This window comes from Gadus macrocephalus, chromosome 4 (genome assembly GCF_031168955.1).
Source record: "Gadus macrocephalus chromosome 4, ASM3116895v1".
Classification (NCBI taxonomy): domain Eukaryota; kingdom Metazoa; phylum Chordata; class Actinopteri; order Gadiformes; family Gadidae; genus Gadus; species Gadus macrocephalus.
In genome coordinates this window covers 4406754-4431669 of record NC_082385.1, presented here as the reverse complement: position 1 = coordinate 4431669, position 24916 = coordinate 4406754, and the positions used below count along the sequence as shown (strand labels likewise).

Sequence of the window (24916 nt, the reverse complement as noted above, 5' to 3'; positions counted from 1 at the left end):
GACAGAACCAGCAAGAACTCTGACAGAACCAGCTAAGAACTAGTTTAGAGTTTGAAAGCTGTTTCTGGTGAGTTGAAGTGTCTCGTTTCTAAAAGCTGTTCCTGGTGAGTTTAGGTGTCTCAGGTGTGTTCCAGTGCTGGCCTCCCCCTGACCTCCTCTTCCAGATATGGTCTTATCCTGTCGGCCTCAGGGTGAACCGGCCTATCGCCTCTTATCGCGGCCAAACTCGTTTATGAGCCATTTAGACAAATCAAATCTTGCCGTGATTACACAATAAATTGTGTAATCAAACACATTCGACATGAGATAATTAATGCAGCTATCAGTTAGACAAAAGCTTTTAGAGTCAGTTAGCTGAGGCCTACTGTATTGTACCAACTGTTACTCACGGCAAGGTGTTCTATCGAAAATATAGTATACCCAATTAGCAGGCTCATCTGTTGTATGTGGTTTTAATGTAAATATGTGACAAATTCTACATCAAACATGTGTTTGAGGAGTCGACACGAAAAGTTTGTGTTTGAGAAGCGAGGGAGCAAGGAAGTGAGGGAGCGAGGGAGCAAGGGAGCGAGCCCAGAGGCATATCACCCACAACGCATTTGTTTGCTTACCAACGAAGAAGATGAAAAACTTGAGCAAAGTGATGCCGGTACGTTTTTCAATAAATACTTACATTAGCGCCAACGTTTCTGTCTACCGATACAAGTTTAAGTACAGAAACATTTTTATACATTCAAGTAATTTGTCATAAAGTCAAACTTTTACCTTTAACTTTTAGTCAAAGAAGTTATAAACGTTTATGTTCAATCGCTCAGGTTATCAATCCCTGATAGTTGGGCTGAAAGTGAACAAAGCCAGAAAAAGGAAAGAAAAAGAAAAGGAGAGTGGAGCTGCTAATGAGACGCAAGGTTCTGTGCAAGAGTGGGCCTCTGGCGCCCCTCAGTGGTTCGGATTGGTAAGGAACGTTCTCAACGCATAGCTTTAGCAAGATGAGCACAAGACAAAAAAACTTTAGGATTAGAGTACCATTATTCTCAGGAATTAAACTAGGGCTGAATGTACAATTAAGCTCAAATGTCAATCATATTAAAGAGTATTCTTTGGTTTCCTTACATTCTTTAGGAACAGTTGTAAAATAAACAAAAGAGTAGAATTACCTAAAAGGTGAAGAGGTCAACATTTGGAGGGAACGAGCCGGCAAAACATAAGACAAAACAGGTTGTTTAAGTCCATCGCATCAGTGGAGTGTTCATCGCCACATTGTCATCATTTTATTTCCCGATCCAAATGTCAATTCCCCTTTTTTTATGTCAATATTAAGAATATGTTTGAAGTCTTTTAGAATTAAATGTATTTTATCCTGAAAATGAAGAAAGTCTTGAACCAAACAAACAAAAGAAAGAAACATTTTAATGAACTTTCCGCAGACAAACATCCAATCAACACCAAATTCAGGAGGCACATAAAAAAAGATGGGCATAAGAAATGCATTATAAGAGTTAATTAAATCAGGAGGTTTCCAGTGATATCGCGGCCCATACCCATCTTATACCACATGGGCCCTCCCAGTTAAACCAGTTACATGTGAATTACTAAAAAACCCTGGGGAGATTCCACTAGTCACAGCTAATTGGATTAAAGAAACACTGATTGGTGGGGAACTGGGATATCCAGCCAATCAGAAGACAGCAACAGCAAGTAGTCCAATCCATTCACACACACACACACACACACACACACACACACACACACACACACACACACACACACACACACACACACACACACACACACACACACACACACACACACACACACACACACACACACACACACACACACACACACACACACACACACACATCCGCCTTTAATCTTAATATCTGGGCAAGAAAAACCAAGATGGCGGTTTGGAATGCAATTTTGGAACTTCAGGTTCACCCAGCGGCCATCTTGGTTATAAACCCGGCGAGCGGTCAGAACCAAGATGGCGGCCGGGTGCTGCGCTGCCGACGTCACCTGTTCACCAGCTTCCTGCGGCCGCTGACCCGCGTCCAGAGGCTCCTCGCCGTCCTGCCGATGGACGCGCCGCGCGGCAGCCGCAGGCTCCTCAGCGGCTCCCGGATGCACGCCAGCACGTCGGCCCCGCCCCCGGCCGCGCCCCCCAGGTGCTCATGGGAGACGTAGTCTATCCGCCGCAGCTGGGAGCTGTAGTAGTCCCGCAGGTCGCTGAGCTCCGCCGCCGCCGTGTCCGAGATCACCGACGAGGGCCTCCGGGGAGCGGGGGAGGAGGGGCTGGTCACCACGGCGACAGGGGCGGAGGCGGGAGTCATGGCGACGCAGGGCTTCCTCCTCCGGCGCTGCGGGGTGGTGGACTTCCTCTTGGCGCTGGGTTGGACCGGGCGTGGCGGCGGGTCGGGTTCTCGTCCCTCGCTGACCCCCGAACGACCGGACGTGTGGGCGTCGCCGGGCGCTCCGATTGGTCCACCCGTGGGACCGGAGGTGTGGGCGTCGCCGGGCGCTCTGATTGGTGCTCCAGTGGGCGCTGCCTGTGATTGGACGGACTTGGGCTCTTGCTTCTCCATCGGGTTCTGGTGCTGCTCCTTCGTCTGATTGGTTGGTTGTCGAGGCCCGCCGACGAACCCCACGGGGTCAGAGGTCACGGCGGGGGCGTCTTGGTCTGCGACCTTTAGGGTCGAGGTTCCCTGAAACCACAACACAGAGCGTTGGGTTCGGTCGGTGGGAGCGAGGAGGGAACCGAAGCCGCTAGGACGCAAGGAAGCAAGGGAGCAAGGAAGCAAGGGAGCCAGGCAGTGAGGAGGGGCGGGGGGGTTAGTGGGTTAGTGGCTCCCAGTGAGACAGACCAGTAGACAGACGATGGGATTGGAGACGCCATGAGCGCGTTAGTCAAAGGCAGTGATTAGGGATGACGAATGATAACGCAAAGTAAACATGCATAGCATGATGCAACATATGGATCATCTTAGGAAGGCTGAGGGGAACATTCAGGAGTCATTCCCGGTCCCTGGTCGGATGTCGGGATAGCCGATGACACCATGAAGAAAACAAAACAGCCCAGGACAACGGACGCCATGCTGTGGGCGCGTGAACGGGTGAACGTTTGAACAGATGAAGGGGGTGAACGGGGGGAGAGACTTTATGGGACTGTACTTTTTCTTTTGTTCCTTCCACCTCGGTGTCGCGCTACAGGCCTTTCTTGCCCTTCTTGGGGGCGGGGGAGGCGTCTTCCTTGGCGGGCCGCTTGCTGGCCTTGGCCTCGCCCTGGCCACGCCCACCGGGGGGTTTAACCTGCAGGTCATCAACGAGAGGTCCAAGGTCATTTAGCACTGACCGTTGAGGGCTGGGGGGGGGGGTGTTACCCCTACCGGGTAGAACCCTGGAACAAACTCCAGATGTCGTGCCTTGCTCATGGGCAGGGCAGGAGTGGGAACTTAGTGTGTTATGTGGTGTTGGAGGAAACCCTGATGTGACCCTAACCGATAATACACACAGAACGGCCCCCCACCCCGAGGGAATCAAACCCAGAACCTCCTGAGTGCTAACGACTGTAACACTACCCTGATGTACCCGGACTTGCACGCTCAACAGCTTCCCAACCCAATAAATCGAAGAATCAATCTTCTAATCTTCTGAGTGGACCTGATGGGCGATGTTCTACGTGTACACCCCCGAGGAGACGCGTGGAAACTCTGTTCTCCAATGAAGCAACAGAGTCCAGGTGCTCTGTTGAGAGAAGCTGAGTGAGGTTAGCATAGAAAAACTAAAGTACATGAACACAAACTAATGAATTAGGATTCATGGAGGTCAGAACTCTACTGCGTCTACATGAGGGATGAACTAGTATCATGTGAGAAAAGGCGTCATAGTTAGGCTTCACCAAAGCTTCTAATGAATCAAGAGAAGATGGAAACTAGGCCATGGATAATGGGGAGAACATCAGGGAACTGAAGAGATTCTTCAACAGTCACAGTAAGAGAACCAAAATCCATTAGACAGAAAACATCACTTCCACAAAAAAGTGAAGAAGGACTTTAATAAATAATACAGGCTAGATACTATTGTGTGAATTAAAACTTTCCAGATAAAATATCCATGGTGTGTGTGTGTGTGTGTGTGTGTGTGTGTGTGTGTGTGTGTGTGTGTGTGTGTGTGTGTGTGTGTGTGTGTGTGTGTGTGTGTGTGTGTGTGTGTGTGTGTGTGTGTGTGTGTGTGTGTGTGTGTGTCTCTCTCTCACCGCTGCCTCAGAGGTCCCCGAGGTCTTCCTCATCTTCATGGCCAGGCTGTGGGTGGAGCTCTTCAGGAGGGGGGCTTTACGTCCGGGCTTCAGGTACGAGTTGGTGGTGTAGGGGGTGAAGCTGAAGTCCACACTGAGAGACCACACACACACACACACATGAATACCCTTTCTCTCTAGATGTGGTGCAGACCTGCCCCCCCCCCCCCCCCCCCCCCAGCGTGATCCCCGAGGTGGTCCACCACCAGCACCCCCCCCCTACCCAAGGTAGTCCAGGACCAGCAGCTGGACGATCACGGCCTCGGCCTGGGCCTTGGACAGCTCGGTGGTCTGGATCATCTTGCGTCTCTTGGCGGGGCCCTTGCCCAGCCAGGTCTCCACCACCTTCAGCGGGGTCACCTTCTCCTCCTGGGACGCAGCCACCTCCAGGATCTGCAGCACCTGGCGGCCGTGCAGAGCCAGGTCCAGGCTGACGTGCTCTGGGGACAGAACCACTAACGCTCAGAGGGGTGGTCTGGGGACCGAACCACTAACGCTCAGAGGGGTGGTCTGGGGGCAGAACCACTAACGCTCAGAGGGGTGGTCTGGGGACCGAACCACTAACGCTTAGAGGGGTGGTCTGGGGACCGAACCACTAACGCTCAGAGGGGTGGTCTGGGGACCGAACCACTAACGCTCAGAGGGGTGGTCTGGGGACCGAACCACTAACGCTCAGAGGGGTGGTCTGGGGACCGAACCACTAACGCTCAGAGGGGTGCTCTGGGGGCAGAACCACTAACGCTCAGAGGGGTGCTCTGGGGGCAGAACCACTAACGCTCAGAGGGGTGGTCTGGGGACCGAACCACTAACGCTCAGAGGGGTGGTCTGGGGGCCGAACCACTAACGCTTAGAGGGGTGGTCTGGGGGCAGAACCACTAACGCTTAGAGGGGTGGTCTGGGGGCAGAATGCTAAGTGGACTCCACCTGTCTAACTACTGTCCATTCAAAGGGCTTTACAATAATTGCCTGACATTCACACATTCACACACCGAAGGCGGTGTCTGGACACACAGAGAGGAGTCTTGCTCAGGGACACCTCGACACTCCTCGAAGGTCAAACTACCAACCAGCCGGTTCCAAGCCAACCCGCGTTACCTCCTGTGCCACTGCCAGCCAGTGGTCTTACTCTGTTGGTACGGGCCTGTGATCAGTCCACTGAGACGTGCACGCTCTGTGACCCGCCAGTCCTAGTTTGTACCTAGTGCGTCTTTCTAGAACTGAACGATAACATAATGACTATACGACCGGCCCTGCTAGCAGGCCGCAGAACCAGCTAGAAGAACCATCTTGAGACCACCACCCAGAGGGGCTCCTCACCCTCTCCGTTCTTGCAGGTGTCACACATCTTGTTGCATCCCTTGTCGTCCCAAACCTCGTCGAAGTGGACCGCCATCAGAGACCGCCGGCACCTGGACACAAACACACCTTTAGAGAGACAGATACACACCTGGACACAAACACACCTTTAGAGAGACCGATACACACACCTGGACACAAACACACCTTTAGAGAGACCGATACACACACCTGGACACAAACACACCTTTAGAGAGACCGATACACACACCTGGACACAAACACACCTTTAGAGAGACCGATACACACACCTGGACACAAACACACCTTTAGAGAGACCGATACACACACCTGGACACAAACACACCTTTAGAGAGACCGATACACACACCTGGACACAAACACACCTTTAGAGAGACCGACAGCCCTGTGTAGGTGTTCCTGTCTGAGTGAGTGTGTGTGTTCCTGTCCGAGTGTGTGTGTGTGCGTGTCTTCTTGTCTGTCTTTCTGTCTGGGTTCTGGCAGTGAGTGTGTATGTTTACCTGTCTGGGTTCTGGCAGAAGTCTACCTGTCTGTCTTTTTGTGCGTGTCTTTCTGTCTGGGTTCTGGCAGTAGACTACCAGTCTGCGTTCTGACAGTAGTCTACATTTCTTTCTGTGTATCTGTCTGTATCTGTCTGGGTTCTGTCTGTATGTCTATGGGTCTGTGTGTCTGTCTACCTGTTTGGGTTCTGGCAGTAGTCTGGCTGTCTGCATGTCTGGGTACTGGCAGTAGTCTACCTGTCTGGGTTCTGGCAGTGAATCTGTCTGTGTGTCTGTCTACCTGTCTGGGTTCTGGCAGTGTGTCTGTCTGTCTGGGTTCTGGCAGTGTGTCTGTCTTTGTGTGTGTGTGTCTGTCGACCTGTCTGGGTTCTGGCAGTAGTCTACCTGTCTGGGTTCTGGCAGTAGTCTACCTGTCTGGGTTCTGGCAGTAGTCTACCTGTCTGGGTTCTGGCAGTAGTCTACCTGTCTGGGTTCTGGCAGTAGTCGACCTGTTTGTCAGTCTGTGTGTGTGTGTCTGTCTACCTGTCTGGGTTCTGGCAGTAGTCCACCATCTGCATGAGCTTCTGCTGGCCCACGTTCTCCATCACCACCATACTGCTGATGCGGAACACGTCCGCAAAGCCGAAGTACAAGATGCAGTCGGCTGGCTTGTCGTCCCTTCCTGAACCGGGGGAGAGGAGGGGGGGAGAGGAGGGGGGGGGAGAGGAGGGGGGAGAGGAGGTCATAGTCAAACGGACCCACCTACCCAACGACTCATATACCTACTTATACAGCAGCCTTACCAACACCAGTGCCTCGATGTGGAGGTAAACACGTTGTCCTGGTACAGTGAATACACGTTCTACCATGTACCTGCTGGTACACTTTCCTGGGAGGACTGCTCTATGGACCAGCGTGTACCTGGTACTAGATTAACCAGTGCGTACCATGTACCTGTTAGTGTTTCTGTATAGACCAGTGTAGACCATGTACCTGTCAGTGGTTCTCTTTGGACCATGTACCTGGTAGTAGTTCTCTATAGACCAATATGGACCATGTACCTGGTAGTGGTTCTCTATAGATCAGTGTGGACCATGTACATGGTAGTAGTTCTCTATAGACCAGTGTGGACCATGTACCTGGTAGTAGTTCTCTATAGATCACTGTGGACCATGTACCTGGTAGTAGTTCTCTATAGATCACTGTGGACCATGTACCTGGTAGTAGTTCTCTATAGACCAGTGTGGACCATTTACCTGGTAGTGGTTCTCTATAGACCAGTGTGGACCATGTACATGGTAGTAGTACTCTATAGACCAGTGTGGACCATGTACCTGGTAGTAGTTCTCTATAGACCAGTGTGGCCCATATACCTGGTAGTAGTTCCTATAGACCAGTATGGACCATGTACCTGGTAGTAGTTCCTATAGACCAGTATGGACCATGTACCTGGTAGTAGTTCTTTATAGACCAGTGCGGACCATATACCTGGTAGTAGTTCTCTAAAGACCAGTATGGACCATGTACCTGCTCGTCCACTCTCCTGGTAGTAGTTCTCGATGGACTTGCTGAGCGTGTGGTGGATGACGAAGCGGACGTCAGGTTTGTCGATACCCATCCCGAAGGCCACCGTGGCCACCACCACCTGTAGGGAAGAACCAGTACAATCAGAACCAGTCAGAACCAGTACCATCCCTACTCCACAACCACCTGGAGGGAAGAACCAGTTCCATCACAACCAGTACCATCACAACCAGTCAGAACCAGTACCATCCCTATTCCACCACCACCTGGAGGGAAGAACCAGTACCATCAGAACCAGTACCATCACTACTCCACCACCACCTGGGGGGAAGAACCAGTACCATAAAAAAACAGTGCCATCACAACCAGTACCATCGCAACTAGTACCATTACAACCAGTCAGAACTAGTCCCATCCCGACTCCACCACCACCACCATGAGGGAAGAACCAGTACCATCACAACCAGTACCATCACAACCAGTCAGAACCAGTACCATCCGAACCAGTACCATCACAACCAGTACCACCAGTGTACCAGTATCTTGTTGTGGGTCAGTGTGTGCCTGGATCTTGTTGTGGGTCAGTGTGTGCCTGGATCTTGTTGTGGGTCTGTATGTACCTGGATCTTGTTGTGGGTCCGTGCGTACCTGGACCTTGTTGTGGGTCCGTGCGTACCTGGACCTGGTTGCGTACCAGGATCTTGCAGAGGGTCAGTGCGTACCTGGACCTTGTTGTGGGTCAGTGCGTACCTGGACCTTGTTGTGGGTCAGTGCGTACCTGGATCTTGTTGTGGGTCAGTGCGTACCTGGACCTTGTTGTGGGTCAGTGCGTACCTGGATCTTGTTGTGGGTCAGTGCGTACCTGGATCTTGTTGTGGGTCAGTGCGTACCTGGATCTTGTTGTGGGTCAGTGCGTACCTGGACCTTGTTGTGGGTCAGTGTGTACCAGTATCTTGTTGTGGGTCAGTGCGTACCTGGACCTTGTTGTGGGTCAGTGCGTACCTGGATCTTGTTGTGGGTCAGTGCGTACCTGGATCTTGTTGTGGGTCAGTGCGTACCTGGATCTTGTTGTGGGTCAGTGCGTACCTGGATCTTGTTGTGGGTCAGTGCGTACCTGGACCTTGTTGTGGGTCAGTGCGTACCTGGACCTTGTTGTGGGTCAGTGCGTACCTGGATCTTGTTGTGGGTCAGTGCGTACCTGGATCTTGTTGTGGGTCAGTGCGTACCTGGATCTTGTTGTGGGTCAGTGTGTACCTGGATCTTGTTGTGGGTCAGTGCGTACCTGGATCTTGTTGCGGGACCACTTGCGGTGCACCTTGGTCTTGTCGTCGGCGTGCAGGTTGGAGTGGTAGGGGTACGCCTCGACGCCCTGCTTCTGGAGCTCCGCCGCCACCGCCTCCGTGTCCTTCTGGGAGAACACGTACACGATGCCTGGAGAACCAGGTCAGGGGAGCGGGTCAGAGGAGCGGGTCAGAGGAGCGGGTCAGAGGAGCGGGTCAGAGGAGCGGGTCAGAGGAGCGGGTCAGAGGAGCGGGTCAGAGGAGCGGGTCAGAGGAGCGGGTCAGAGGAGCGAGTCAGAGGAGCGGGTCAGAGGAGCGGGTCAGAGGAGCGGGTCAGAGGAGCGGGTCAGAAGAGCAGGTCAGAGGAGCGGGTCAGAAGAGCAGGTCAGAGGAGCGGGTCAGAGGAGCGGGTCAGAAGAGCGGGTCAGAAGAGCGGGTCAGAACAGGAGTTTGCAATTGATCAAATTCTCCCTAAAAAATTACTAATCTAGATCTGAAAAATGTACAATGTGTCAAATAATAATTAAAACAATAATTGGATCAAATTGAAACAACAAAGTAGTCAACAGTTGATTAGGAGGGGACTATTCCATGTGTAGGGTTAGTGCTGTGGTGATTGGTGTTCGTCAGCCACCACTTCCTGTCAGGTGATCATTACCTGACTGGTCCTTGTATTTGGTCTTGATCAGCGTGGCGATGTCACTCATGGACGAGTCGTTGTTGGCTCCTTTAACACGGACCTGAGGACCAATGGGAACACAGGATGAGCCCCTCTCAAAGAAGACGTTTATCTAGTCGTGTGTGTGTGTGTGTGTGTGTGTGTGTGTGTGTGTGTGTGTGTGTGTGTGTGTTGCCGTGGAGACCGCTACCTCGTAGAAGAGGTTGGTCCTGTTGAAGGAGGAGGTGATGGTGATTGGCTCTGGGACACACAGGATCTTCTGGCAGTCCTTCAGCACGCTGAGGGTTGCCGTGGCGGTGAGCCCTAGCAACGGCACGGTGGGGAACTGCCTCTTCAGGATGCCCAGCAGCTTGTAGTCTGGGGAGCAGACACACTCGTCAGCCAGCGGGCGTCTCTGGGTGGGCTGGAGAGACGGAGCGCCCGCTGACCTTCTCTGGGAACATAGTCAGACGAGGTGGTCGTACCGTGTGTTGGTGGGTCATTTAACACCCAAACGATGGAGCCCCAGAACCCCCTCACCCCATCTCTCCTGACCCTTGATCCCTCACCGGGTCTGAAATCGTGACCCCTGACCCCTCCCCTGACCCCTCAACCGGTCTGTAGTCGTGATCCCCCTGGCTGCAGCAGTGCACCTCCTCTCCTGACCCCTGACCTCTGACCTCGGATCCCTGACCCGGTCTGAAGTCGTGGCCCCACTGGCTGCAGCAGTGCACCTCGTCCCCTGACCCTTGACCCCTGACCCCTCACCCGGTCTGAAGTCGTGGCCCCACTGGCTGCAGCAGTGCACCTCGTCCCCTGACCCTTGACCCCTGACCCCTCACCCGGTCTGAAGTCGTGGCCCCACTGGCTGCAGCAGTGCACCTCGTCCACGGCGATGCGGCTGAGCCTCTGGGCGCTGTAGGCCTTCTCCAGGCGCGACATCAGCAGCTTGCTCTTGGCCACCTTCTCCGGGGTGACGTACAGCAGCTTGAAGGGCGCTGCGGGGTCCGTCATCCCCGTCATCACCATCTTGGCGTGCTCCTGGGACCGGGGAAGGGACGGGGAGCATTTAAAGGACGGATTAATACTGTGAGATAAGACCCCTTAGGATCACCTTGCATAGAGTGAACAGAGCACAAACCCCTCCGGGTTCTGGTCCTGAATAAGGGACTAAACACCCGCAAGGAAAATACGTTTGAGTGAAAACAGATTTTTGCTCACATTGCAGCCCCGATTTTTAGACTGCAAAGTCATTCGTTTGGTGTGACTTCATTAGGAATTCATGTTAATAATTGAATACGGTAAAGTTTGATTCACATTCACACTTTTACTCCTCCATGAAAAACTGTTGGTAATACTGGTATATAACCATTTCTCCGTTGGTTCATATTCCTTACTCTTCTTCAAAGAAGCTTTACAAGCTACTTATTAACACTGGATGTTATCGCTACGACGCCGGTAAGAGCTAAGGAGCTAACTAGGAGCTAGCGTACGGTGAGCTCAGGAGCCAATAAGGCTAGTTGTCATGGAAACGGTAAACAAAGCACAGAGATGCGGCTGCATTTGTTTTGAGTGCACAAACCCCTCAGAGTGTAGAGCGCGGGGGGGGGGGGGGGGGGGGGGGGGAAGAGACAGAGAGAAGAGACAGCATGCAGGGTTGTAGGGGGTTGTCATGACGACGGACGCGGAAGAGGGGCGCTGCGATTGGTTACCCGGGAGCTGGAGGCGTTGAGGCAGACGGCGGGAACGTCGACGCCGTTCAGGAACATGAGCTGGTCCTCCATGAGGGACACCAGGGGGGTGATCACCAGGGTGAAGCCTACACACACACACACACACACACACACACACACACACACACACACACACACACACACACACACACACACACACACACACACACACACACACACACACACACACACACACACACACACACACACACACACGGCTTGAGGATGATGCGTTGTTGACAGCGGAACAAACAGACCCGTGTCTGTCTGTACGGCTGGTCCAGCCTTTCTGTATGGACAGACTTGGACCCAGCAGTGACACAGGGACCTGGTGCTGGTCTAGGTACCGGGGGACCCAGGTCCGGGCCTACGTACCGGGGGACTAGAGACCTAGTCCTGGTCCTGGTCCAAGGCCTATGTACCGGGGGACCAGAGACCTGGTCCCCCGGTACATAGGCCTTGGACCAGGACCAGGACCAGGACCAGAGACCTGGTCCCCCGGTCCAAGGCCTACGTACCGGGGGAGACGAGGGCGGGCAGCTGGTAGCAGAGGCTCTTCCCGCGGCCGGTGGGCATGACCAGGAAGAGGTCCCGGCCCTCCATGCTCAGGTTCATGGCCCTCAGCTGCAGGGGCCGGAAGGACGGCAGCTTGAAGGAGGTCTTCAGGTGCTTCTCCAGGTCTTTGGACCAGGAGAAGGCTGGAGGGGGGGAAGAACAGTGGGGCGGGGGGGCGGCATGTTTATCTCATGGGAGGAAAAGCGTCCATCTTCCCAAGCCCATGAGCCCATATGACCTGCTCATTGGATGAAACATGCTCTAGTAATGGACCGCGCCCGACTGTAAACATAAAAAATAAACCCAGATGAGTAAGTAAGTAAGAAACATTTATTGATATAGCGGGTCACAAAGTGCTTTACAATGTGCATAGAAAATAAAAGCATCGTTGAAAATACGTCTTAAGAAGTAAAAAAAATACATTAGCAACATGCTAGTCATGCTAGCCTAAACAAGCGAGTCTTCAATTGACCCTTAAGATAACCCGTGTTCTTCATCGTACCTGCTTTGTCGTAGCGCTCCAGCTCCGTTTTGCTCAGTGCCGGAGGAGCAGCTACCGGGGCCTTGGAGGAGGAGGAGGAGGAGGAGCCCTTCGGCCCGCCCGCCGTCCCCACTCGCTTCAGGAGCTGGCTCTTGCGGGCGTTGAGCTCCGTCTGCTTCTCCTCGAGCTCAGCGATCTGAAGGTCCACCAGCTCCAGCTCCGCATCCACCTCGTCCAACTCCACCTGAAGATCTGATGGGGGAGGAGGAGGAGGAGGAGGAGGAGGAGGAGGAGGGCGGGGTTAGGGTACCTGGGCCGCGTTCCAACCGGTCAACCCGCGACCTGTAAAGTGCACTATTTAGGGGGTCACCGTTTGCGGTGTTGTCTGAAATAGTAAGAATCCGGTCCCCAATTAAGTGCACTACTTATGACCCACAATGCACTGCAAAAGACTCCTTTTTGTTTTTCACTAATTTTTGCACAACATCCCATGATGCATAGTGGTTTTAGTCGTCATCGGTTTCAGCTAATAGCAAAGGTCGAATCGACACATACAAATGTGTCTAAAACATTCCGGGTTGTTTTTGCGACTATGTTGCCATGCCAACGGATCTGCTCACTAAGTCCTCTTATATGTGTTCCCTAAACAGTGAGTTGTATAGAGACCACTAAGCAGGGCGCCAGGGAACAAGTGAGCCGTCGCACATGGCCGTTGTTTACACGAGAGAGAGAGAGAGAGAGAGAGAGAGAGAGAGAGAGAGACCAACGTTCGTTAGTCTCTCTCTCTTTCGCAGATGAAAACACCATCCAGCTGGGAGAGAAGGCGGGATATCTCTCGGTGCGCAGAGTATTGAAACAGAGGTACCGATAGGCTGGTTGTGAGCTAAAAGTGATGTCCTTTAGGATGTTATTATTATGATGTTGGTTTCCATAGCAACAATCTGCTAGGAGGAGGAGCGCCTGCCTCCGGATGGAACTCCCCCCCCTCATTCTTCACCTTATATGGGCGTGGGCCAAATATAAAAAACTGAAAATAATTCTTTCCTTCCTTCTTTCTCCATGATGCCAAAGTTTTATGACACGTATCTGTTCAAATGTGGATTCAAATCAAATAAATAGAGGCAAAAAGTAAGAATAGTATATCTAATGGTTAACGTTGTGCAGAGCAGGTTGTGATTAAACCCTTTCCCCTGCGGAGTCTGACACGTGCACCCGTAGAAGGGCGTTCGACGGACAAATTCAGAGCTAATGGTGTCTCACACTTCATGCACAGTCTCCTGGGAGATCTGCTGCTAATACAACAGCGTTATCAGTCCCTTGAGATCGCCTCCTTAAACAAACATCACCAGAGCGTGTGGGAACACAGCTCAAAGTTATGGTTCTGCTTTATTGTATACTATTTATGATGAAGCTAGGCTTGAGGAACGCACTGAATCAGAGCAGCCCTCTGTGACCGTCGTTTGACGGTGAACTCACCGCTCGTATCGTCCATTGTGATCAAGTGGATCCACTCTGAAGCGCTGAAGACAAGATGCTCACCTGTCAATGAGAGGAACATTAGTTTAACTCGTGTTCTTGAGGATAACGGAGAAGACCTGGTATACAAGCATGCAGTTAATAAACGAACTAGTTAGCTACAGTATATTGAATGACCTAAAGTGAGCCAATGCATCATTTAACTAAGAACTCTAAGGATGGAGCGCCTCACCTCAGCAGACAATATGCAGAACAAGATCTACTGAAGGACACTGGAAGTTATCAACCCTGGTTTCACTTTCACCATGTTGGTCACACTTTCACTTTCTATGTTACGTTAAAAAGCCATGTGGTCACTCCGCTTTGATTGGATTGAACCGATTGAACAACTAGCGCCAATCTCTCTCCTAACTAAATTCAAACGTTTACTGAATGAATGAATGCATCCTGCGGATGTACAAGTGAACCGATACTCACAGAAGGAACCATGCAGAGCTCTCCTTGTTGGTGGTCCTACGTGCGGTTGCTAACAGGTTGTTAAGCATCTCATCTGCACAGGCAGACGTAGAAAACATTGCTTCTTCTGGAGCATGAGCCAATCAGAGCGCTGCGTTCTGACGCTGGGGGCGCGTCAAGAAAAACACAGGCACCGCTCGGCCCCGGCCGTCCGGTCAGTGTCCGGTCAACACGACACGTTTTCTTTCGTTTCTATTCATGTTGGTTTCTACTGATTTCCTTATTTTTACAGTAGTTTTATACTGATTTCCTTCGTTTCATAGTAGTTTCGTTTTTTGCTGATTTCCTTCGTTTTATACTAGTTTTATTAGGTTTTTGCTCAATTCTATTTTTATAGTAGTTGTATTCGTTTTTTTCCTGATTTTCTTAGTTTTATGGTCGTTTTATTTGCGGTTATTCCGTTAATCTCGGGATCTTTTTACACAATGTAAACCCTGCGAGTAACGGTCTTGAACGCAGCACGTACGTGTCCCGGAAGAGGTCGCTGCGTCAAGGCGTGTTTCCGGAAGACGTGGCTTGTTGCTGCAGTAGCAGGCAGCTGTCATCAGATCTTCACATCAGATCTTCTCTCCTGCCGGTTCTCTACCTCTTTGGTAGATCGATCCGCTCACCGCCATCATGATCTCGCTCACGGACTCCCAGAGTAAGTCCACGTGGGTTGAGTCCCGCAGGTCCGCAGACCGGGTCCGCTTCCTGTCCCGCAGTCTTCGTATCGGTCCTCTGACTTGGTCCCTGTCCCGCAGACCGGGTCCCTGCCCCGCAGTATTCCTGTCGGTCCGCAGACGTTGTCCCAGTCCCGCTGTCTTCGTGTAGGTCGTCCGACTTGGTCCCTCGTACCGGCGACCCGGTCTGCGGGACATAGACCAAGTTTGCGGACCGACACGAAGACAGCCCCACAACATCTGTCCTGTACATAGTCCCGCATATAAAGTGTTCTCTGTCAATCATGTTATTCTGTTCAATGGTGTTCAAAATTATGTGGTGAATGATTAGTGAGTTATGCACTCAACAGCTGGATAACTTTGAACGCATGGCAACAGATTCACTCAGTGACCCCTTTTACCCTCTCCGTGTCTCACCAGAGATCGGAATGGGGCTGACAGGCTTCGGCGTGTTCTTCCTCTTCTTCGGGATGATGCTGTTCTTCGACAAAGCTCTTCTGGCCATTGGAAACGTACGTATCATCATGACAGTGTATTCCTCTGTATCTGCACTTCCCTCTGTATCTGCACTTCCCTCTTTGTGTCTTTAACCCCCACCCACAGGGCGGCATGTGGCTCAGGAGGTAGAGCGGGTCGACTGGCAACCTGAAGGTTGCTAGTTCGGTCCCCGGCTCCTCCTTTCCTAGAGTCTCCCTGAGCAAGACACCTCACCCTGACTGCTCTCCGACGAGCTGGCTATCGCTCTGCATGGCTGACACCGCCGGCGGTGTGTGAATGTTAAGCAGTATTGTAAAGCCCCTGGTTAGAGCAGCGCTGTATTAATGCAGTCCATTCACCGTGTCTGCCCCATCAGATCCTGTTCGTGGCCGGGCTGTCCTTTGTCATCGGGCTGGAGAGGACGTTCCGCTTCTTCTTCCAGCGGCACAAGGCCAAGGCCACGGGCTTCTTCCTGGGGGGGGTTCTGGTGGTGTTGATAGGCTGGCCCATCATCGGGGTGGTGCTGGAGATCTACGGCTTCTTCCTCTTGTTCAGGTCAGTGGGGGGGTGAACCTGAATGGGCTGAACTCGAGGGGAATGAGTAATGCTTGAGTGGGAGATTGCAAATTGTTTAGGGTTGTTGTTGCGGGCGGCAGAGGCTCAGGGAGGTACAGTTGGTCGGCTGGAATCCGTTTTGAAAACTTAGGCTCCTCCTAAGGTAACCTGAAGGTTGCTCCTCCTAAGGTAACCTGTCTGCTCCCGGCAAGCTGGCTGTCGCCTGGCATGGTTGAATGTGTGCATGAATGGGTGAATGTTAGGCAGTATTGTAAAGCGCTTTGAGTGGCCACTAGTTAGAACAGAGGTGTATGAAAGCAGTCCCATTTACTATTACATATTATAACAGTTATTACATATAGTTAGTATTCACTAACTAAGTCAACCCCTTTTTTATATTCCGGATGAGGCTGAGAATAATTGATACAGAACGGTCACTAGGAACAGCTTATCCAACAGCCTCACCAAGAAGACTAGAATGATAATGAACAGGAGGTCCACTAACCGTGTGTCTGATGATGTGGTCCCATCCAGGGGGTTCTTCCCGGTCGTGGTGGGGTTCATCAGACGAATACCCGTCCTGGGGTCCATCCTAAACCTGCCCTTCATCAGTGGAGTAAGTGTCTGCCGGTTCGGGCTACGGCCAGGGCGCACTCCTGAACACATTGAGGTTGGCGTGTTCCCGTTAGTCATCCAGCTGCTGTCTTACCGTCTCGAGCGGGAGCCATCTAGTCCCTCGGACGTAGGGACCGTCGCTTTGAAGAAACAAGTCGCGACGAGACCGGATGCCATCATTCCCCTGGGGGGTGTTGGCCAATAGCAGGCAGCGGTGTAATGGTGGGCGGAGCCCCCCCTGCACACACTGTGGTGATCGAAGCCCAATGCAGCGCTCTGATTGGTCGTAAACCGGCCGTTAAGTCTGTGTGAACACGCCAACAACTATGTAGTCTGAAGTGCACCAGGCCTCCATTAACCGTGCACAGCGGGTAACGCCTCCATGTTTCTGTGTCAAAGCCGTGGGGGGGGGGGGGGGGGGTCTGCTAAACTTCACTGATCCCAGACCTGCTGCTGCTGCTGGGTCCACCTGCCAGGGTGGTCTGAGAGGAGGCTTGAGGTTAACATTTAATACTAAACGGTGTAGGGTATACTGTCCGGCTCTCGTCCAGTACCCTGATCCCATGATGATTCCAGAAGGCCCAGCAGGACTTCAGGGAGATGTGTGGCTAGTCCGATGCAGTGTGGGTGTGGAGGCTGTGTTCTGAAGTGTGTCTCCTGAAGTGGGTGTGGAGGCTGTGTTCTGAAGTGTGTCTCCTGAAGTGGGTGTGGAGGCTGTGTTCTGAAGTGTGTCTCCTGAAGTGGGTGTGGAGGCTGTGTTCTGAAGTGTGTCTCTTGTCTCCTTAAAGCCTTCGTAAGGCTGAGGATAAGGCCCCCCCGTCGCGGTCAGTGTCTGCAGATTCCCCCTGCATGTTAGCATGTATGTACTGTAACTAACTCGCTAAACGTAGCGTTCAACATGCCACCTTTCTAACGAGGAGTGGCCTTACTTACCTTTCGGTGTCGTTCCATTCCTTCCTCTGCATGTCTTTTCATTTCCTCCAGGCTGAATTTGGCCCCCATGCAATACATGTATAACAGGGGCAGGTGCTGTTCAGATAGGGGGCGCTGTGGGGCAGAACCTCCGTACGGACGTGTCACCTGCCTGTCTATGAGATCATGGCTGTTGCTAGACGACCAACGACCAACACACATACAAATCAACAAAATAATAATAATTCTGACAAATAATTAATTTGAATCAATCAGTATATAACTTGTATAGTTTGGTGCTATGAAACGGGAAAGCCGACCCACGGAAAGCACCAGAACAGATCTGAACAGTGTTCGCTGTACCACAACGGATCCCCTATCTGAACGCCCCCTGCAGGCCGGACTTGGTACTGATGCGGGTCGGGGACCGGCTGAACTAACGTGCGCTATCCTCTTCCCTTTCAGTTTGCGGACCGAGTGGGCGAGAGCAACACCATGGTGTGACACGATGATGGACCTCCACCCTGAGGTCTCCGGGGAACACGCTGAGATCAATGCTTTTATAAAACTCCAAGTGGCCACCAGAGGCGCTGTTATGCTATATATTATAACCCCCGCCCCCCCCTCCCCCACCTTCCCCACCTTCACCCACCCACAGTGGGCAGAAAGACTACTTTGTATTTTTACCTGAATGGTGCTGCTGCCAACTCAGGGTCCAACTCACCCTGGACACAGGAGGTCTGCTCCTCGCTGAAGGAGACGAGGCCGATCGACCACCTCCTCCTCCTCCTCCTCCTCCTCCTCCTGCCCCTGAAGAGTGCCTCCATGGGTGGAATGTACAGAACTCTGGGCCTCCACCCTCCCAGCGGGGTGGAGTGGGTGGAGCAGGCGGTGATGGGACATGAATGTGCCTGTGATTTAAAACGTGTGTTTAGAAGCCAAGGTGCCAGCGGTATGGCCTTACAATTATGATCTGTTACCTTTTATGTTTCGGGACTTTGGTTTGCTTCACGTCAACTGTTGGCGAGCTGTTTGACTACCGATGGTGGCTAAGGGCCATGATGGCCGCTTCTTCTTGGTATGATCTGCTGATGGCACTCAGATGGCCGCTTCTCCCCTGGTATGATCGGCTGATGGGTTCTGCTTTACATGTTTGGCTTTGACCAAAAATTTACTGTAGTTGCAACAAATTAACTTATTTGTCAACAACCTCTTCTAAAGAGAAAGTGAGAAAATCAATAGAAAAGAAAAAATGTACTCTATCGATCGCTAGTTCTGTTCAACTATATCTTCTTTTGTTTATACATATTGGATTTGAATCAATTAAATTATCCACGTTTTATTTTAAGGGCGGTAATTGTGATTAAGTTACTAATGAAAATCTGTTGTGTTTCCCCCAAATTCCTACTGTGTTACCCTAATACATTAACAGTATGGACAGGAATTAAATTACTTATAATTGGACATCAGGGCATTTAATGACCAACTGGCCAAAGAATACATTTGTTTCGGGAATGAAAAGGTTTAGTTTCTGTGTGAGGACCACAGAAGGTTACATGTGGAACAACAGAAGGTTACATGTGAAACAACAGAAGGTTACATGTGAAACAACAGAAGGTTACATGTGAAACAACAGAAGGTTACATGTGAAACAACAGAAGGTTACATGTGAAACAACAGAAGGTTACATGTGAATCAACAGGGCTTTGACAATGTTTTGCTGTTTGGCACTTTTGTAAATATATATATATAATGAAAGCATGGAGTGTCGTCATCGTTTTTCCCCCTTTAAATCAGAACAGAACCAATAGATCCCCTCTTCTATATGCGTCCAGTTAGTGATTCACTGTAAGGGTTTCATTCATAAAGTCTAGAGCTCATTCATCTCTGAAAGGCTTCCACAAGCAAAAGCCCCAACATCAATATTGGAACAATAAAAAAACGAAACGTTGCTCATATTAAGAGGCGCCATAACCAATGTGTCCGACATTTAATTAACTCCCTGTGAATATCTTTAAATACCCCGTCCATTATCCCGGGAGCAGAGCTCCACAGTCGGAATTATAGGTCACAAAAGTGAATTAATTTGGAGCTGCAATTGATTCCCTCCCCGCGCATTGGTCCGACCGTCGTGACCTATGGCCACCCGACACCCATTAACCACTGCTCTGCTTGGGGCAGCCGGAGCTCCCCGCCCCTGAGAGTATAAAGACGGGGAGCACGGTCCTGACCGGCAGACCCCCGACCTCCCCATAACCATCAGAGACCCCCGACTTTCCGAGACCCAGCGGTCCACACGGATACAGAAAGGCCTGCTCCTTATCAACGGTGGCCATGAGAGTAAGTAGCCCAACTCCCGCAGTATTGGGATTTAACTAATGAGTCGTTTCTCGTATAGCCGTTAACTTCGTGTTAAATCTACTGCAGAACCCATAACTTTGTTCGTTTACGAAACGCCTTTTACGCATAGGCCTTAGTGGCGCTATGCGTAATTACGCACGTAATTAGCCGACAGGCGCAGACTAATCTTCCACATTTGGGGTTATTTAGAGCGATAGTTATTTTTAATTTAAATAAAAACGCTTCTGATGTGTCCCTCGTAGGGGTTAAGGACAGTGACTTTAGCCCAGCTGCTCTCCATCCTGCTGCTGGCGACGCTCGTCTCGCGTTCGTGGAGCGCGCCGAAGGTAAGTTTACTTTTTTTAAATGTCTATCTATATATACATGCATCTTATATTCATATTTAATTTATTAAGTGCATCATAGTAGCCTTGAACTGTTCTCTTATTTTGACGGAGTCGGTTTCTGCTCCACACGCAGAGTTCTTTCCAGAGGAGGAACTGGACTCCGCAGGCGATGCTGTACCTGAAGGGAACACGTAGGGTCCTCTCGCTCTGTCCGATCACAATTCAGGAAGTCATTCAGCCAATACTATCATACTTATAAAACCAAATAAGTAATGCACAAGCTTTGGTGAATGAGATCAGTGGTGCGCAGTTATAATTAACCTCACCGTCCTGGTTCTCATTCCAGAGGGCAGGCGGTTCATCTCAGAAGACGGGAAGGAAGGAGACGTCTACGACACGTTGCACTTGGGTACCTCGGATTTACTTCTTACCATCCTGTTTTTCAGTTAGGAAACAGCCTTGTGTTGAACCTTACCTAACCTTACTCATGACTAGAAAGTTACTGGCGTATTAAACGCTGTAGTAGCTGATGAGGGAATCTGATTATTCACGCACTTATTAACTGATCTTAGTAAACTAATTATAACTCAATGCCACTTTTCTAATGGAATTATTTTAAATACCTAAAATGAAAAATTCCTAAGACAATAGAATCAAATACTAGTATTACTGTACTGGTAATGATCAGCCTGTCTGAGTTCACCAGCAACCTGGCTGTCTGCAAGCCTGTCTGTGTTCAACTGCAGCCTGTGTGTACAGCTGGAGCCTGTCTGTCTGCAAGCATGTCTATGTGTTCACCCGTAGCCTGTCACACCCGTAGCCTGTCTATGTGTACACCTTTAGCCTGTCTCACCTTTAGCCTGTCTCACCGGCAGCCTGTCTGTGTACACCTTTAACCTGTCTCACCGGCAGCCTGTCTATGTGTACACCTTTAACCTGTCTCACCTTTAGCCTGTCTATGTGTACACCTTTAACCTGTCTCACCGGCAGCCTGTCTATGTGTACACCTTTAGCCTGTCTATGTGTACACCTTTAGCCTGTCTCACTGGCAGCCTGTCTGTTTACACCTTTAGCCTGTCTCACCGGCAGCCTGTCTGTTAACGCCTTTAGCCTGTCTCACCTGCAGCCTGTCTCACCTCCTGTGTTTGTTCCTGTGCACCTCAGAGAGCCAGGGGGGCCTGAGCCCGGAGAAGCAGAGCGTGGACCAGGCCGCCGCCCTGCTGCTCAGCTTCCTGCAGACGCTGAAGGACCAAGGTGACTGGTTCAGTAGACGACCTCCTCCTCTGGTTCAGTAGACCTCCTCCTCCTCCCCCTCCTCCTCCTCTGGTTCAGTAGTAGACCTCCTCCTCTGGTTCAGTAGACCTCCTCCTCCTCCCCCTCCTCTGGATCAGTAGTAGACCTCCTCCTCTGGTTCAGTAGACCTCCTCCTCCTCCTCCTCTGGTTCAGTAGTAGACCTCCTCCTCCTCCTCTGGTTCAGTAGACCTCCTCCTCCTCCCCCTCCTCCTCCTCTGGTTCAGTAGTAGACCTCCTCCTCCTCCTCTGGTTCAGTAGACCTCCTCCTCCTCCCCCTCCTCCTCCTCTGGTTCAGTAGACCTCCTCCTCCTCCCCCTCCTCCTCCTCTGGTTCAGTAGACCTCCTCCTCCCCCTCCTCCTCCTCTGGTTCAGTAGACCTCCTCCTCCTCCCCCTCCTCCTCCTCTGGTTCAGTAGACCTCCTCCTCCTCCTCCCCCTCCTCCTCCTCTGGTTCAGTAGACCTCCTCCTCCTCCCCCTCCTCCTCCTCTGGTTCAGTAGACCTCCTCCTCCTCCTCCCCCTCCTCCTCCTCTGGTTCAGTAGACCTCCTCCTCCTCCCCCACCTCCTCCTCCTCTGGTTCAGTAGACCTCCTCCTCCTCCTCCTCCTCCTCCTCTGGTTCAGTAGACCTCTTCCTCCTCCTCTGGTTCAGTAGACCTCCTCTTCCTCCTCCTTTGGTTCAGTAGACCTCCTCCTCCTCCTCCTCTGGTTCAGTAGTAGACCTTCTCTGCTCCGTTAGACCGTCTTGCAGACCATCCAACCTCCTCCTCTGGCCCATCCGACGGCCTTCAGACACCGTGCGCTGAACTACTGCGAACTAAACACGTCTACCCAATCACTCCAAGATGGATTTAGTTTAGCAAGACTTTAACAAATGAGGCAATTTTTATTATCGTGTGGGGAACTATTGAATTATTGTGTGGGGGACTTGTTCCAAACTATTGAATTATCGTGTGTGGAACTTGTTCCAAACTACTAAATATTCATGTTTGTGGAACTTGTTCCAAACTTTTGAATTATATTGTGTGGAACTTGTTCCAAATTATTTAAATATGTTTTGTTCATTATCTTGTTGAGTTACATCTGTCTAAAGTTGTGCTGTCGGTCACCAGGCAAAGAAATGTTATCATGAAGAGCTTCCCCTCTTATCTTTCTCCCTCCCTTTCCCAGCCAACGAAAACGCCAACCAGCTGTCCTTCCAGGACCTTCCGGTGTGGAAGCGGGAATACTTCTGATGGAGGCGTGTCTGAAACGGCTCAAGACCATCCCTGATTGGATGTTTATAATACTGCGTGCTGCGATGGGGAGAGAAGACGTTTTGTAAATACTCGTGCTCGGATGATGATTGTTTGACGTGTTGTTTTAATAAAAACGAGTTTGAATTCATAGCATTCTGTTGTCTGAAGGAGTTCTGCTACAACGAGACAGGGTGAATGAACCTTCACCAGACACATTCAACGTAATATTCACAAACCGTGGGACCATCTGACAAGCACTGACAGACCAGTTGTGGGGGATAGGGGGGAGGATGAGACCAGACCCCAACACACACTTTGCTAAGCACCGCTGAGAATGTAGACGTATATCAAACAGATCAAATGAAAAGTGAGAAATATTTAATCTGATCCGTCCAAATACCAGGAAAATAACAACATGTACGATTGTTACATTGGGTTGGTGAAACCGTTTTCTGTAAAAAAAATTTTAATCAACTGCTAGATCTTCGTGAAACAACTAAACTCATTTGTTCTTGCTGAGGATTTCGTAGCTGGTTCCTCTCCCTAACATTTATTATATGAGGTCCTGGTTGTCAATTACTATTTCCCAACACGACAACTCATTAAAAAGCACTCGACATGATTTTGGTTTAAGAATACTGGAAGGTGGCTTTCCAAGTCCCGCCCCCAATGTTCCAAATATGGGTAGTTTCCCCTGTTCGCTAAAACAATGGCGTTGCGCCGCAGAAAAGATAATCGACACCCTCAAAAGGCATAGATTAGCTCTCAGAAGGCTAATCTACGCCCTCAAGAGGCTAATCTATGCCCTCAGGAGGTGCTTGGTCCACAGACAACAACAATACTTAAAATATAATTGATATAACACAATATGTTTAAATATACATACTGTCTGGTGTATGTTGTGAAGACGGGGAATAAGCATACAGCAGGAACATGTGGCGGGAACACCACACATGGCAGGCTGCTGACGGTGTAGAGACTGTGGGTGGTTCCCCCCAGGTCCGGTCTAGTCCCCCCAGGTCCGGTCGAGTCCCCCCAGGTCCGGTCTAGTTCCCCCCCAGTCCGGTCTAGTCCCCCCCCCTCCCCGGTCTAGTCCCCCCCCCTCCCATGTCTAGTCCCCCCCCCCTCCCCGGTCTAGTCCCCCCCCCTCCCCGGTCTAGTCCCCCCCCCTCCCCGGTCTAGTCCCTCCCCGGGTCCGGTCTAGTCCCCCCCCCTCCCCGGTCTAGTCCCCCCCCGGGTCCGGTCTAGTCCTCGTCCTCGTCCTCCACGAGCTGCGACCTCCTCCGGCCCCCCGGGACCCCCCCCAGTACGAAGGGCGTCTTGATGTTCATGCGGTCCCGCTCCGCCTCCTCGTCCTCGTCGTAGGGCTCGTCTTCGTCGTCGTCATCCTCGGCGTCGCTGTGGTGGGGGGTGGAGTGGAGGGAGGCGGAGGGGGAGGGGGGCACGGAGTAGGGCCGCGGGTACCGGAACCCCTCGGCCTGGAGTGGGGGGCGGGAGGTGATGAGGCAGTGTAGTAGAACTGTAGCATAGAACTGTAGCATAGAACTGTAGCATAGAACTGTAGCATAGAACAGTATTCTAGACCGGTAGTATAGAGCAGTATTCCAGAACAGTAGCATAGAACTGTATTCTAGAACAGTAGTATAGAGCAGTATTCTAGAACAGTAGCATAGAGCAGTATTCTAAAACAGTAGCATAGAGCAGTATTCTAGAACAGTAGTATAGAGCAGTAGTATAGAACAGTATTCTAGACTATTCTAGACGGGTAGTATAGAGCAGTATTCCAGAACAGTAGTATATAGCAGTAGTATAGAGCAGTATTCTAGAACAGTATCCTAGGACAGTATCCTAGGACAGTATGTAGAACAGTATTCTAGGACAGTATTCTAGAACAGTATCATAGGACAGTATGTAGAACAGTATTCTAGGACAGTATTCTAGAACAGTATCATAGGACAGTATGTAGAACAGTGGTTTAGAACAGTATCCTAGGACAGTCTGTAGATGTATGTAGATGTAGTATGTTTGAATGCGCGAGTACATGTGTGTGTATGTACGAGCGTGGGACTGTGTGTGTGCTTCTGAGTAGAGCAGGAGGAAATAAACGCCGAACCACTCATCCAAATGTTAGGCTGTCAATTACAG

General features: G+C 51.0%; 4 protein-coding genes across 7 annotated transcripts in view; 2 read left to right on the top strand and 2 right to left on the bottom strand.

Moving 5' to 3' along the window:
* Positions 1 to 1393: 1393 nt before the first annotated feature.
* Positions 1394 to 14426, bottom strand: recql (RecQ helicase-like). 3 transcript variants are annotated; one of them, XM_060048683.1, is made up of 16 exons: positions 14296 to 14426; positions 13819 to 13881; positions 12364 to 12594; positions 11825 to 12004; positions 11286 to 11392; positions 10416 to 10614; positions 9785 to 9951; positions 9574 to 9655; positions 8918 to 9066; positions 7639 to 7756; positions 6655 to 6793; positions 5612 to 5703; positions 4518 to 4734; positions 4256 to 4388; positions 3172 to 3309; positions 2557 to 2705 (listed from the first exon to the last, which is right to left on the bottom strand). In XM_060048683.1, the coding sequence occupies exons 2-15, from the start codon at positions 13832 to 13834 to the stop codon at positions 3205 to 3207; spliced, it is 1935 nt and encodes a 644-aa protein (XP_059904666.1). In that variant the 5' UTR covers positions 13835 to 13881; positions 14296 to 14426; the 3' UTR covers positions 2557 to 2705; positions 3172 to 3204. The 3 variants fall into 3 exon arrangements, with proteins under 3 accessions (XP_059904664.1, XP_059904665.1, XP_059904666.1); XM_060048681.1 differs by lacking the exon at positions 3172 to 3309 and having other exon boundaries at positions 1394 to 2705; XM_060048682.1 differs by lacking the exons at positions 3172 to 3309; positions 14296 to 14426 and adding an exon at positions 14051 to 14256 and having other exon boundaries at positions 1394 to 2705.
* Positions 14427 to 14811: 385 nt separating this feature from the next.
* Positions 14812 to 18903, top strand: golt1ba (golgi transport 1Ba). Of its 2 annotated transcripts, XM_060048757.1 has the most exons (6): positions 14812 to 14977; positions 15417 to 15508; positions 15850 to 16028; positions 16563 to 16644; positions 17432 to 17467; positions 18021 to 18903. In XM_060048757.1, exons 1-5 carry the CDS (start codon positions 14953 to 14955, stop codon positions 17438 to 17440), a joined length of 387 nt encoding a protein of 128 aa, XP_059904740.1. In that variant the 5' UTR covers positions 14812 to 14952; the 3' UTR covers positions 17441 to 17467; positions 18021 to 18903. The 2 variants fall into 2 exon arrangements, with proteins under 2 accessions (XP_059904740.1, XP_059904739.1); XM_060048756.1 differs by lacking the exon at positions 17432 to 17467.
* Positions 18904 to 19053: 150 nt separating this feature from the next.
* spx (spexin hormone) lies at positions 19054 to 23507 on the top strand. The gene is made up of 6 exons (XM_060048761.1): positions 19054 to 19895; positions 20159 to 20242; positions 20376 to 20433; positions 20589 to 20651; positions 21407 to 21496; positions 22704 to 23507. Exons 1-6 carry the CDS (start codon positions 19890 to 19892, stop codon positions 22766 to 22768), a joined length of 366 nt encoding a protein of 121 aa, XP_059904744.1. The 5' UTR covers positions 19054 to 19889; the 3' UTR covers positions 22769 to 23507.
* Positions 23508 to 23987: 480 nt separating this feature from the next.
* gys2 (glycogen synthase 2) overlaps positions 23988 to 24916 on the bottom strand; it is a 15036-nt gene continuing 14107 nt past the window's right edge. The window contains exon 16 of the mRNA XM_060048698.1: positions 23988 to 24249. Within this exon, the coding sequence (XP_059904681.1) occupies positions 24016 to 24249 (234 nt within the window). The 3' untranslated portion in view covers positions 23988 to 24015. The remainder of the gene's footprint in view (positions 24250 to 24916) is intronic.